Genomic DNA, 16216 nt, shown 5'->3' on the forward strand with positions numbered 1-16216 from the left:
GTATTCATTTTTGCACTGCTAAGCAAAGGTGCTGATGCTGATTCGAAAGATAAACTTGATAATACGCTACGTAATAATCGTTAAAATAATCGCTAAAATAATCACTAAAAAATGAAAAATAAATAATAGTTAAAAAAAACTAAAAAATACGCTTTTGTAAAAAATTCGACCAAAAAATGAAAAATAAATAATAGTTTAAAAAAACTAAAAAACTACACTTTTTATAGAAAATCCAGAAGTATATACTCCGTAGCAACAGTAAGGTCACACTAATGCAGATATGTCCCTGCGGGCGACAGCGGGCAACGGACGGGTGCCGGGGGGGAGAGTCCCGTGCTGTCTTCGTCCCGGTAATATCTACAATGTTGTGTCGCTACTCGTTTCTATATTCAGAGCGGACTAGTAATTTGGCGCGGACTCTACTGAAGAGTTTATGTTTATACGTGAGCATGACAAGAATGTCATGCTCACATGACTGAATCACACAGTGATGTGAATCACAGTTGATCTTAGTGTGGGGTGCAAATACTTAATAAGTATGCGAAAAAGTATAAAAACAATAACAATAAATAATATTTTATTACTTTTTACGAAACTTTAATCTTAACGGAATTACATAACAACAATATCTTTATATACAACCATCTTATAATAATTGTGATTACAAATAACGCAACACTTAAACTAAGCAACAAAATCGAGACTAACTTTAGTTCGTAATACTCTACCCAGGACATATTAGCGGCTGGTGTTCGAAGGTGTTTTCCTCCACCGTGCCGTAGTACATGCTCTATCCACCAGATGGCGCGCTCAAGAGGACGTTGGGGTTGGTCATACATTAACGTGCGAAGCTTCACCAAATTTTCACGATAACTATGAAGAAAAAAATTAAAGGAACAATTAAACAAACCACCTCTTCTTGATCTTGGAAACATGTGTTAAGTAATAAAAACCAACAAATACTTCCTCTAATATTAATGATAGGTGAAGGACCCTAATTTTTTTTATAATATAGGAGTAGCAGACGAGCATGCAGTCCATCTGATGGTACGTAGCTACTGCCGTCCATGGACATCTGTAATCAACCCCAGAGAGGATTAGATATTTTGTACCTATACCTGAGGTCGGCCACAGATGCGTCGCTACCTCTGAGGACTAAGCTGGAACGCCTCGGGAAAATCTGTCTCCCTTACCACACCCTTCACACCGGAACACAGCAGCACCTAACACTGCTTTTATTAGGTAGAAATAGGTGTGGCGGTGGTAACGCCGGAGTCGAACCACAAAGGGTTCTACCACCTTCAAATAGAACAAGAGTCCTATTTTAGCGATAATAGATGTTTCGTAATTGTCTGAATACTATGTGCGAATGCCTCATTGACGTCTTTAAACAACGATATGCCACTTCTCTAGGTCCGTAGATAACAGATGCATTGAAACTACATCAGCACCATCTTGAATGATTGCATATTAATGTTTCTGCCTCACTTAGTAACTTACACTTTATTTAAATAATGGAATCCAAAATGGTTGCTATTGTATGTGGCTTACCGATAGCGATACAAATTCACTACATGCATAACCCCAGAAGTTTTTCTCTGTCTTGGGTGCCACGGGTGGACACTCACAAAGAAGATTACATGAAAACCCAGATCTAGAACAGCTATCTAAATTCATCATTTAAATATCTGCCTATTCCACAATTGAACTCATTATAAAGACTTTCATGTATATTTGCCTTTCATTATTCTTCGTGCATTCCGTCTTACCTTTTATCCTCTATAACAGTAGTGATAGCGTCTCGTAGATCTTCTTCAGTAAAAGTTTCAATGTTCAATTTCAATCCAACCTTGAAACGGACAACCTTCTCAATATTATACGGTTGATCAGCTACCAATGGAAAACCAATTATTGGCACTCCAGCAAATACAGATTCATCAATTGATTGCACTCCGCCTTGCGTTATAAACAATTTGACTTTTGGATGCCCTGAAATAATAGAATGCTATATGATTTTAATTGTCTCTTTTATGTAAAAGATTAATAAAATTACTATTATGCGTTTTATTATCGTCGTCTTTAGTCCAATTATTATTGATTTAATACCTATTGAATTGTTTAATAATTATCACTGATTTAATTAGTTAAACACTTGTTGAGAATTATTATTGTCTCTTCTTTAAATTAAAAGGATTTAGTTCATAGTCTACCATATTGACCAAGTTAGGATTTGTAAATTTCACTATTAAACAAACATTTATTCTCAGAGGGGCTTAAGCAGTAGTCCACTAGCTAGATTGGTAGGTTGGACGAGATTGGTAGCCGTCACTCGCCCTTGCTAACGTTTATGTAAAGGACTATCAGGCATTTACTGTTACGAAAAATATTTATCTTCACTGTTTAAGCGCGTGATATTTAATTTCTAACACACATATAAATTAAAATAACTGGCTGCGTGCGAGTCGAATTCGTACACGTAGAACCCTACGTGCGTACTGACAATATTTTTTTTTTTTTTAGTATGCGTTTGTTATCACAGTAGCAACAAAAGTAAATGCGTTGTGAAAATTTGAAATGTACATATTATGACTCAGTAGAGAAAACGAAAAACAGCAGTTTCTGGCTTAGTAATAAGGTTCCGTCTTGGTACGGAACCCTACAAATGAGAGGAGCGTGCATGATTTTCGAACTTTGGACTTTCTGATTTAGAGGTCAAGTCTCATAACAGTATGCTATTATTGATTTGTTTATAATCCGTATCTCCGAAACACAACTGAAAGCCGTAATACATGCATAATTATCATCTTATATATAAAATTCTCGAGTCACAGTGTTAGTTACCGAACTCCTCCGAAACGGCTTTATCGATTTTCACCAAATTTTATATGCATACCCAGTGAAATATGAAATGAAATGAAATATATTTATTTTGTACCTATAGGCCAATGGCGGCCGAAAGCCAACACTATCTATTTTTCATACCCCTAAGTGATAAGGGTTCTTCACCCTTATTTTTTTTTATTTATATAGCAACACAACGTTTGCTGGGTCAGCTAGTATTTATATAAGGCAACGATGTAATTGAAAGTCAAGGTTACGTTTCCATTAAGATTACTTGTCATGAATAATAAGCATATTAATTCTACTTCTTCAGTTAACATTTTTAATTACTTACTAATACTGTTTTGTGCACTAATATACTTATTATACGTACTTAGTATTGTAAATGTTATGATTTGAATAACTTGGTGTTATTATGTATTTACTTAGAATTAAATTTTAATGAATATTTACATAATATTTAAAAAAATTACCAGAGCATGAAGTACATGTTTAAATATACATATATGTTTATTTACTTTGAAACGATTGTTTAATTTAACAGTATTCCTTTATTGATATTTGACATCTGATATTTGATATTCGTTGTTGATGGCATTGTATCAGACAAAGAAGCAACAGAACTCAGATAGTCGCCTCTTACATAAGTCAGGCGGCATGTCAAAGTCAAAAATATTTTGTTCATAGTACATTTTTACAGAAGTCTTTTAAACGTCAATATATCTACGTATCTACCATCACTTCGCATAGACATTCCATCGAAACAATACTTCCCGCTAGAAATAGATGTCCCCGTTCGAATTCCTGGTTCATCTCATCTCTATTTATCTTTCTTATATTCTGTTTAGTATTTTTTTATAATATAGGAGTAGTAGATGAGCATGCAGTCCACCTGATGGTAAGTGACATTCGTAATCAACCCAGATAGGATTAGATATTCCTACCTGAGGTCAGCCACAGATATGCCGCGACCCCTGAGGACTAAGCTGGAACGATAAGTATGTCTCCCTTACCACACCCTTCAAACCAGAACGCAGCTGTTATGAGGTATAAACAGGTGTGGCGGTGGTGCCGCCGAAATCGAATCAGAAAGGGTTCTACCACCTCCAAGCCTCCACAGATTTATCCAGGTAGACTACTTTATACTAATTGGCTTGCAAATCGTGTCATGATACGCATAATACTTGCTTGGCAAGTATGAAACAATTATCATGCAATACATGCAAGTGACATGGTTTTGACTGATAAAATAAGTAAGTCGCCATCGTCAACACATTAGTATTATGACTCACGATGTTTTCCTTCACCGTTTTAGCAAGTGATAATTAATTTGTAATACGCATATATCTTTGAAAAATCAGAGGTGCGTGCCTGGGATTTGAACCTTGGACCCCTCGGTAAGGAGCCTTATTCTTAACCACTAGGCTCTCACTGCATTATGTATAAAATTATTTTATATGTATAAAATTTATCACTAATCCAAAGACTTCGTCATCTTTTAGACTTACTCAGCAAATCCGATTGTGGCAACCATTTAGATATTCTAATATTATCTGTTATTCCGGGAAATTCATCCAGATCCCATTTCCATAAGACATCATATGGCAATTTTGATAAAACATTAATAAATTTTTGCCTCTTCTCAGCACTCATCGTGTACATTTTAACGTTTGTTCCGAAGCTTAGGTATATTACTCCGTTCTTAGATGAGTTCAAATATGACTCAAGGCCCTGTAAGTTAACGAATTTATAAGGAAACAATTTCAAACAAGGAAACAATTCACATAGTCAATACACGGTTTTGAGGTCAATATTCTATTAGCTTCATATAATATTTGTAGTTCCACCAGCGTTTTGTTTTTTCATACGAATTAAATAACCATTTATTTCATGTTGTGGTAAGTGGTCTTCCATGAATATCTGTTATCAACTACAAATAGGATTGAGACAATATCTTAGATCCATTACAGATGCGTTACTATTTAGGGACTATGTTATTACTATGTTACTATCTTTTAAACTAGAGTAAGATGAACTTGACACTATTGTTATGAGAAATAAGTATGATAGCCGCGCCATTTGATTCAAATCATAACGTATTTTACCATCTTTATTTAGAAAAAGCTAGAATATGAAGGACTTACGTCTGGCAATGATGTAGTTTTATTCGTTTGAATACCACCAATGAACACGACGTTAGGAGGAACTGGAATGTTTTCAACCCATATAGGATGAGCGTTGAGAAGTAACAAATCAACATTATTATAGAGTTCTGCAACCGTTGGTACTCCAGGACCGAAATTTCTTCTCAGTACTTCATCATCAAATGTTTGAGTTTGCACCATTAAGAATTTTAAGAGCAGTTCAATATTTAATGCTTTGACCTTCTCCCAAAGGCTAAGATTGTATATTTCTTTACGAATCAGAGTGGGGTAAAGAAAAGGGTGGGTTGAAACTCCCATGGCTTTGTAATTATTCGGCGTTGCCCCAAAAGAACTAACCATTATAAGTGGAGATTTAAAAATATGGGATAAAATCAATGCAGGTCTAACACAAGCTTCTATTAACACCAAATCATAATGCTTCTTGTTCTTATATAACACTTCTTGTACTTTTTGATGTGATAGTTGCACTTCGAAAATATGTGTAAACATTTCAGACAACAGAATAATTTGGGATATATAGCTGGTCTGGCTACTCATTTTTAATTTTATATCTTCAAACTTTTCGTAGGATATATCATGAATATCAATTTCTGTTAAATTACTGGGCGCTCCTCCCTCAGGATACATAGGATCTGGAGTAATAACTGTAACATCATGCCCTCTTCTTACAAGTTCTGCTGTTAAAGGTCGAAAGGCGATTTGGTGACTTATTGACGGAGTTGGAAAAAACGCTAAAATTCTAGCTGCTTCCAATATTGACACTTCACTTAATATAAACGCACAAACAATGGAACTAAATTTATATAACATCCTCATTTCTGTTCTAACACATTATATAGATACTGTTTACAACAAACGACAGAACTCAACAAACAGTCGTATAATACTGTCGCAATCAAGAGCAAATTTTTAAAGCAATTAAGAGCTAACTTGACTTAAATATGAACGAATGTTGTTTTTTTCCGGGATTATTTAAAGGTCACTGTTTTTTGGGGTTCCGTGTAAAAATGACGTGTGCCAGACACATTATTCTTTGACTTCAAAGGTACAAGGCCACACTTCTTCCTTATGCATTATTTAATGCTGTTCTTTAGTCATTCGCTTTCATAATTTAATGTTGCTATGTTCTGCTTTAAATAATGCTGAGATGCTTGGACAAGACGTTAGCCGCTACGTTACGTATTTATCATGTGACATTAGAAGTAAGGAATATAATATGTTGCGTAAGATTCCAGAATTGTATCCAATTTGGAATTCATTTTTATTTAATTATAGTGACTCTCTAAATAAAACTATGTCAATAATTACTAGTATTTTTTATATGGACTACGGAACCGATACTAGGAATTTATTAACCGACTTCAAAATAAGAGGTTTTTCAATTCGACAGTATATATTATTTTTGTTTGTTCGGCGATTATCATTCATGAACATCATGATCATTTATCTACCGATTTTGATGATTTTTTGTTTTGTTTGAAAGAAGACATTTCCAAGGTCCCATTATAATGAAATCAGGGTCTGGTAATGGCAGACCAGAGAAATCGAGGGGAACTTTCATATATTGTAGGTGACTAGTGCCTTTGTAAGTGTTTTTCATTAAGTAATTTTAATTATATATTATATTAATTTAAACGTTAGTATGTCGTGACAAAAAAGAGTGAAAAAAATAACAAAAAATTACAACCGACTTCTATGTCACTACAAAGTAAAAAATAATTCAATCATAAACAAAATATTTAACTATGATTTATGAAATATAATATTTTAAAGACTTAATGAATTACGAAGTTATATATAAAAAATCATATATTTAATCACACTATTATCATAAATCACCAGTGATAACAAAAACAAGACGTGTAACAATATGTTAATCAATTTAAAATTTAAATTCAAACATTTGCCATATTTCTAAACAACTAAGTATATTTTTTTATGCTGTTGTAACATGTAATACTTTAATAAGATTTAGTTTTTGTGTAATTAATTAAAGTTATTATTTAAGGAAATTTATTTCCCATATATTTTTCTCTGGTGACTTTCCTACTACTGGATATTGATAGTCAGCTCTTCACATCTATTTTTGTAAGAAATTGTTTTTCGCCTTGCCTTCTACTACTTCTCAACTCGTTATCGATTTTCTTTGCTACACTTCTCCTGGCTGATATGTTTTTTTCTAAATTTTATTTTACGTTGGCAACTAAGTTTCGCCATTTTTAGGGTTCCGTAAAAAGATAAAAAACGGTTACCCTTATAAATCTTATAAGGGTACCATTTTTCGTGTCTAACCATCCGTCAGTCACAGCCAATTTGCTCCGAAACTTAGAGACCAAATGAGTTGATATTTGGTATGCATATGCCTGTCCGTGGTCCAAAGACGAAGAAACTATTTTCCCATACATGTCATGTCGGGAGAATATGTTTTTCATTTACACTGTTAAATGTATACGGAACCCTCTCTACGCGAGTTTAACTCGCACTTGTCTGGTTTATTTAAAGTTTACGTTTCACGCATCATCAAATGTTAGTGGCCTAATTGAGAATTTAATTGAGGCCTATTTGATAGAGTACGTGATTTTATCGAAATTTATCTCTTACTAGCTGACCCGTCAAACGTTGTGTTGCCATATAAATAAAAAAACCTTAAGGGTGAATACCTCTTATTACTTAGGGGTATGAAACATAGATAGTAGCCGATTCTCAGACCTACTGAATATGTACATAAAATTTGGTGAAAATCGGTAAAGCCGATTCGGAGGAGTACGGTAACTAACATTGTGACTCGAGAATTTTATATATATGATTATAGTTCGAGTTAATTTTACGTTAATTTTGATAATGATCGTCTAAGTGGAATATTATGTTGCCGTACACCAAGTGTAGTTCAATACATAATATTGTAAGGGTATATTTTTATTACAATACTGTTTTAATTAATTTATGTTAATAAGAGTCTATTTATTTGCTGGTGAGTTGTAATGTAGCGGGAAACTATATAAAAGAAAGAAGGATATTATATTGTTTTTATAAGACTTCATAGAATGGATTGTCAGAGAAAATAAATAATAGAGTTATTATAGAATCTTTTAATATATAAAATAGTATTTCAGGAATAATGCTTACAATATACCAAGTCGACAATTTTATTAATAGATTAAATATTATGTTAAACGTACGCAAAATTGTAAATAACGAGGGAGAAAACATTATTAAAAAATACAATTATTAAAACCAATAAAACGTTTAAAAATGGTGGGAACTAACATGCCAACGTATTAAATATAGCTTTTAATTCAATAAGATAAGTTTTTATAACCAAAGAATTAAAACGGAACCCTATTATTACACCTCTGCTGTCTGTCTGTGTATTCGTGTATCCGTTTGTCATAAGACTCTATTTCTTGAACCAAAATAGATAGACACCTGATTTTTTACAGAGTACATATAAAGGTGGCTGACATAACAAATAGTAAAAATAAAAAAAATGTATAAAAAAGGCGGTCCCCATACAAGAAACCGCTATTTTCAGCTTTATTTATTGAACCGTAATAGGTAGACATTTACAATTTTCACAATGCATTCACTTCTATGCCTGCTTCAATAAGAAATACTAAACATAAATCTTCATAAAAATTTAGTGGTGGTTGAACCCTCCATGTGCGCATTTGACGCACTTTGCCAATTATAGGTATCACAGATGTTCACAAAAACTATTTGTATCTTACAGGCGTTGTATGTTTCAAAATGTAAGAATCAAACCTTAAACTTATTTTTAAATTACCAAAAATACTTCGTAATTTGCATACATTGTTATTAATATAACTTTAAAAAATTTTTGTCAATAATTTAATAAAGTTTATTAATTAAACAAATTTGAGTCGTCTGTAGCTGCTGTAAGTAAGGAATGCTAGACGATTTTTTGTTGCCTTAAAGTAGCTATTAAAATGTTAATGGTTATTAAAATACGATGATTCAGGGAATTTATGTTTTATGAACACGTTTTTAAAACCGCTTATCTTCATATATATAACTCAAAGGTGACTGACTGACATAGTGATCTATCACCGCACATCCCAAACCACTGGACGGATGGGGCTGAAATTTGGCAGGCAGGTAGATGTTATGACGTAGGTATTTGCTAAGAAAGAATTTTGATGAATTCTACCCCCAAGGGGATAAAATAGAGGATGAAAATATTACTTCGTAACGCGAGCGAAGCCGCGGGCAAAAGCTCGTTTATAATATAGGAGTAGCAAACGAGCATGCAACCCTTCTGGTACCACTACAGAGGGTTCTATTCCCTTTAAATATAGGTATGTATAAATTTGATATACGAGTATGTATGATTTTTTTTCTTGAAATGAGTATTTAATGTATCTTTTCATATGTGTCTCAATATAAAGCAATAAATGTGTAAAGCATTACTAATTAATTCAATACGGGTACCTACTAATTGAATTCCCAAAAGCGAAATATGAATATCGTTGAAACAAACTTCAATTCACGCTTGGGAATATTCCCAAAACTGTTTCTGTATGTTTTACGATGTACCATTCGTATTCGTTGTTATTTTAGTTCTAGTAGAACAACCCTAATAAAATTGTTACTGAAATAGTCCAACGAAATTAACATTAAAGTTTGAACATTCTGTCTATTAGAAAAGTAGGTGCCACTTATATTTGGGCGGTTATTTTCTGCGAATTATAATATCTTTATATGAATAGGTCTGTAGTATCATTTTACTGTTTAAGTGGTACAATTATTCACAATGCGAGAAGCACCGCCGCATTTCTGCCTTATAACAACAGTTATAAGAGGTTCTGTCGATCACTTTTTATAATATAGGAGTAGCAGACGAGCATGCAGTCCACCTGATAGTAAGTGGCCACTACCGCCCTTGGACAACTGTAATCAACCCTAGATAGGATTAGATAGTCCTATCTAGAAATTAATTATCCCTTGCTAAACGGTGAAGGAAAACATCGTGAGGAAATCTGCGCGCCTGAAAATTTTTGGAGACAAAAGTTCTTATGCGTGTGTCATTGCTACCAATACGCACTAGGCTAGAGCAGAGGACTATGGCCTAGGATCCTCTCATTCTGAGAGAACCGTGCCCAGAAATGGGATAGTAATAAGTTGACTACGACCTACTTTAATAAACCCTTTGCAAGCTCCACAAATCACTTAAAACCAATATTCTGCTGGGATGGCGATTCCAATATGTTTATGTTGACGCCTCATATTTCAAATACACATGATTTATTATGACAACTGGATGCGGTCAACCCTTGCAAGGGTAAGTGTTAATAGTTACAAACCACTGTTATATTGAATTTCAAAATGCGAAATGTTATCGTGTTTTAAATGTGTTGTTTGAAGTAACGTTCATTATTTTTAGGGTTCCGTGCCCAAAGGATAACAATGGAACTCTTTCAACAAATCTCCGTTGTCCGTCTGTTTGTCAGTCGGTTCTCTATCATATATTTTTTTAACAGTTATGAATATCCTTCCTTCCTTATAAAAGCTTCACGATTAGGGAGGCTTCACAATTGTTTGTGAAGCCCCCCTAATCGTGAAGCCTCCAGGTGACGCGGCGTTCCCCTACGCACCACAACGTATGGAGCAGCTCCAGCTCTGTTCCAATCCGAGACGGGCCTAGACGCAGGCAAACGCCGTCGGAACCGCGAACGAGTGCCATTAGCGTACCCGTGGCTCCTACATAGGACGTTCAGAGGAACACCGTGGGGTTTAAGCCGGTAAGAATCCGGCATATCCTCTCCCCCTTGCACCTGAGAGGAACCCATGAAGGGTTTCCCCACGAAAAAATAATACAATTATAGTTTAAAAACTGAAAGCCACGCCAAAATGGCACAAGGAAAATTGTTAATCCTGATTCCTGACGATCTTGATGAGGAGAATGGCATAAAATTATTCAAATCGAGTATTGTCATCAGTTCTTGATATTTGTTCAAAATTTTAAATTAATCGGACCGTTCAAAGTGGGTAAAAATGGAGTTCAAAGATTCCCTTACATACATAGATACAATCCAAGCTAATAAAAGCGTGGTAAAAGGAGTCAGGAGCCACTCTTTCAAAAACACTGATTTAAAATTGATATAAACAAATACATTACGGTAGAGCGGCATTGTAAAACATGTTGATTCTAATTTTGAATAGCCCTGGGGTGAAATTTGCGGTTTAATTATGATCAGAATAATTATCCTTTTTAATGGTTCCCACGTAATGAACTTTGCGTGTTTACAGAGCGAAGGTGAAATGACTTAAATGCTATTTCACGTATTTAAATCAACAGAAATGAGTAAAGTTGAGATATAAATGTATTTTTCAATAAATTTAAATAGCGACGTCGTGGTGCGGTCATCATACTAGTCTAACGCGTAGACGGTTCCGGGCTTGAATCTATAACTTTTGATCATTGATAGATGTTGTATTAAGAACTCTTTAAATTTTTTTAATAACCAATTTAATTATTTATAACTTTTTGTACACGGAAAAGTAATTAGTAAAAAAGTATTAAATTTTCGGAAAAGTAATTAATCTTATATATAAAATTCTCGTGTCACAGTGTTAGTTACCGTACTCCTCCGGAACGACTTTACCGATTTTCACCAAATTTTATATGCATATTCAGTAGGTCTGAGAATCGGCTACTATCTATTTTTCATACCCCTAAGTGATAAGGGTTGTTCACCCTTAACTTTTTTTTTATTTATATAGCAACACAAGGTTTGCCGGATCAGCTAGTATATATAATTTTCACCTGACAGAGATCGAAATTTGACAATCTCTGAAAGGGTGAACATATTCTGGGTAATAGCAATATTTAATTTAGATAATATGTGTAAGTAGATGCAAGCAGTGATAGCCTAGTGGTTAAGAAATTCGGCCTCTCGATCGAGGGGTCCGAGGTTTCAAATCCCAGGCAGGCACCTCTGATTTTTCAAAGTTATGTGCGTACTAGAAATTATTTATAACTTGCTAAAAGGGTGAAGGAAAACATCGTGAGGTAACCTGCATACCTGAGAGATTTATAAAAAAAAATCTCAAAGGTATGTTAAGTCTACCAATACGCACTTGGCCAGCACGGTGGACTATGGCCTAATCCTTCTCATTATGAGACGAGACCCGTGCCCGGCACTGGGACAAAAATGGATTGTTGATGGTTGATGATGTGTAAGTAGACATGTCGAATTTTAATGTATATCACGAAATTCAAACCACACATAACAAAATAACACAAAATTGTTAATCACACTTATACCACTTTTGTATTACGCTATCACCTAACCGCTTTGGTGAGAGCAGTTAATACGATTCATCCTGTGGCGAATAAATGCGTGTGAATTAATTGAAATTACTTTCCCGGTCATAAACTCTAAAAATGACATTATAACATCAGAATGTGGTAATAATTTCAATTTATATTTCAAAGAACTGTCTCGCGGTTTTAACCGCATTTAAAAATGTAAATACTCGGAAGGATTTAATGGCTTTTCATATTATTAAACGAAATTCTATTTATTTTTCAAAACTAAAAGTAAAGTACAAACATACAGACATACGAATAGAGAGACAGACTTTTTTGTGTTAAGTACCTTTACACTTTAATATGGATGAGCTTTTATTTTGACACTAGCTGACCCGGCAAACTTTGTACCGCATCAAAATCTATTATCAAATATATTTCATACTAGTTTTTGCCCGCGGCTTCGCCCGCGTTTAAAAGAAAATAATATGACATACTTACATACATAAAACTGAAAATTCGTACCTTCATTGGAATGACAGTGGCGCCATCTGGCGAAAATTGGTCGTACCAACTCTGAAACCTACGTGGGTTCATAGACAACAACTTTGCTAAAGATCATAACTTGATAAAATGCATAGTTTACGATTCAATCCTTACTAATATCGATTAAAATATTGAAATATTGATTTTTTTGGTCCGAAAGATCGATTCTCCGATCCCTAGTTCCCGTGGGATTTCCAGGATTAAAACTATCTTATGTCCTTTCTCGGGTCTCAGACTATCTTTGAACAAAATTTCATTAAAATCGGTTCAGTGGTTTAGGCGTGAAGAAGAGACAACCAGACAGACAGACAGACAGAGTTACTTTCGGATTTATACTCGTAATATTAGTCCTTACTAATAAGGATAAGGATAAGGATAAAATATAGCCTAACGGGTAACAACTCGTAGATAATGTAGATTTTCAATGGTGTAAGATTTTTTAAAATCGTTCCATTGGTTTTTGAGCCTATTCATTACAAGCAAAGTTAAACACGCAAACAAAGTTTTCCTCTCTATAATATTAGTGTAGATTAAAATAACGACAGAAAGAGACAATAAATGTGATAATCCGTTAGTACCCCTGTGAGTTTATCTTTATAGGTACAGAATTCATTTCATTTAATTTCGAAATCCTCAGCCCAAAACCCCTGTTCAATATAAGTAGAATCTAAGGTACTGAAACTAATGATGTCCACTTACGTAGGGTCCTAACGAAGGTCAGTTGTTGTCAGCCACACGTAAGGGACTCCAACGCCTTGAGAAGGGTCCAGATAGAACTTGTAACTATTACAATCAAAGTTACAAACATATAAAGGATGTCCTACCTCACTTATTTACATAGAGTCGAATGTAATAAACTAGAAACCGTTTGAAAAAAATCAAATAAAAGAAACATATTGAATGGTCTAAGATCCCAATATAAGTCTACCTTCACCGACATGGTTAACGCTTAACACTGCTGTTATTAGGCAGAAATATGTGGCGGTGGTGCCGCTGGAGTTGAAGAGGGTTGTACCGCCTTCAACCGTCGACTATTAAATAAACTTTTGAATTTAAATTCGACATAGTTAAGGCAATGTCACTCAAAGTCCGTGTGAAGAGCGTCCAACTCTGATTTTGTTGAAAACTTACACTATTATGCAGATCCACAAAAATATCTTTTCCTATCCGAAAACTCCATGCAATTCTGCCCTCAAAAGCTAGGTTTTTACGGACTAGATTTCCGTACACACTTCGTCTATCACAATTTCATCTGTGCGTGATTGATGGAATGATATTCCAGCGACAATTTGAATAAAATCCTTCTGGACTTTAGCGAGTTGTGACGTAATCCATCATGTCGATGTAAGAATATTTCAAATTCTATTTTGTAATTTCTATATTTACTCATGTACCAACTTATATGTCTTTGTTGATACTATTGGGCAATAAATGTCCTTTAGTGATTACCACGCCCAGGCCGTTTGTCTACCGCCGTCGTTACCGAACCGATACCGAGGACGAGATGGTGACGGTAGCCGATACCGATAATTAATTTATGACGGCGCCGAAGTAGCGGTACATACATTTACTATAGCCGCTTGTCGTATGTAGAATGGCGTAACCGCTAAGTCGGCACCGAGATTTTAACGGGACAAATTGCCGGCAGTATAAAACACGTTTGAACTTGTACATACACTGTCGTCACACGCGTGACAGCTGGAACAAACTAAACCGGCGATATCGGGCGTGGTGGACAAACTATCCCCGTCACGTCATATTAAAATCGGCCCGAAATAATCTAGTTATCGGTATCGGTGGACAAGCGGCCTGAAGCAAAGAGAGTCAGCTTAGGTACAAAGAATCCGCTTAAGCAAAGTTAGCGTGAAGTTTACCAATCCGCACTTGGCCAACGTGTAGTTGAATTCAAGCTCTTCTCATTCTGAAAGATCCACTTCCAGGACAGAGAATAATTTGTTGTTGAAGATTATATAGATGAACTGCTAGATTAAAAGGGTGTAGAATCGGATTGCGTAAAGCATGTACTTCTAAGTAGCTACTTCTAAGACTGATTGGTGGATGATTCACATTTCCAGTTATTAAAATAACATAATAATAATTACTTACATTTCCAAAGGCTACAATTCCAAAGGCTAGTTCAAATTCCAAGTCTCGTTTTCCTTTTGTCTAGACACGTCGTGTCATAACTTGTAACATTTCAAGATAAAATAAAATTACAAAATTCGGATTCGATACATCGATGTATCGTAACCCCAATAAAATTGTCATATCAATTTCGCTGATCGTAGCAAATAAAACACGTCTGGATCAATTGAACTCACGCAAAACAACAATCGGCAATGTTCCCGCGGATATAAAAACCGCTTCAAAGTTAAAGCTTTGACGTGTGAATAAACCATTTGTTGCATTCAAACATTTTTAGAGGATTTAGAATAAGTTCCGGCGAATGAAATCATGGTCTTTAACTGAGTCTAGATCATTGGTATATCTATTGTAATTCTATTTATTAATTTGTATGAAATTAATCATTTAAAAATTATTTTCGATTCTGAATAACTGTAGACTTTCTAAAATTTTACATGAGAACCAAAGAATCCAAGGAAACTGAGAGCCATTTGAACTGCAGGGCGTGCCAAGGAATGAGACCTACATAAAATATACCTTCGCAGTCGGGTAAAAATACTTTTTTAAATACACCCAACAATCTAATATTCATTAATTCTAATATTCATATATTTTTTCATTGGGAAAAAATAAATATATTAGCGCATATAATACACAACACCCGCCACGACCTGCGTGGCTGAGCGGTCACAATACCGGTCTGACGCACTGAGGCTCGCGGGTTCTATCCCCGGCCAGACAAATATTTAAATGATGAATTTAGGTTTCTGTTTCTGGGCCTAGGTTTTTGTGTATTTGTCTCTGTGTGTCCATAGCCTACGATACGGGGAATCCTAGTGTGGGGCAGTGAGTGTAGAAAGTGTAGAAAACATATTCAAAGAGAACTCCTTAAGTTCTTTCCCTCTTAGGGAATAGGGTATCAAATCGAATAAGTTCTAGAGCGTCGTGAGTTGAAACTTTAAACAAAAGATACTATTAATATGCTGTAGGAGCAAGCCATTATTTAAACCAGGTGTTTGTTTATATAAATCTTGACGTCAACTGAACAAAGACTTGAAGACTTGAGCAAAATTAAGTAGAGAGCTTAAACAAGATGAAGGTGATTTTTTTTGTTGGGAAAGAAAAATATGTTTTCTCATAATAAGTATAGGAATAGCAGACAAGTATTCAGTCCATCTGAGACTGAGACTGTCCATGGACATCTGTAATCGACCTCAGATAAGATTAGATAAGATTACATTCCTACTTGAGGTCGGCAGGGGATGATGCG

General features: G+C 34.8%; 1 protein-coding gene across 1 annotated transcript; it reads right to left on the reverse strand.

Moving 5' to 3' along the window:
- Positions 1–587: 587 nt before the first annotated feature.
- LOC140754972 (UDP-glucuronosyltransferase 2B10-like) lies at positions 588–5879 on the reverse strand. The gene is made up of 4 exons (XM_073090133.1): positions 4986–5879; positions 4350–4572; positions 1770–1989; positions 588–873 (listed from the first exon to the last, which is right to left on the reverse strand). Exons 1-4 carry the CDS (start codon positions 5820–5822, stop codon positions 588–590), a joined length of 1566 nt encoding a protein of 521 aa, XP_072946234.1. The 5' UTR covers positions 5823–5879.
- Between the last annotated feature and the right edge of the window lie 10337 nt (positions 5880–16216).

The sequence above is a fragment of the Epargyreus clarus genome, unplaced genomic scaffold (assembly GCF_041222505.1).
Source record: "Epargyreus clarus isolate Ecla_fem2 unplaced genomic scaffold, WU_Ecla_fem_2.2 ptg000032l, whole genome shotgun sequence".
Lineage (NCBI taxonomy): Eukaryota > Metazoa > Arthropoda > Insecta > Lepidoptera > Hesperiidae > Epargyreus > Epargyreus clarus.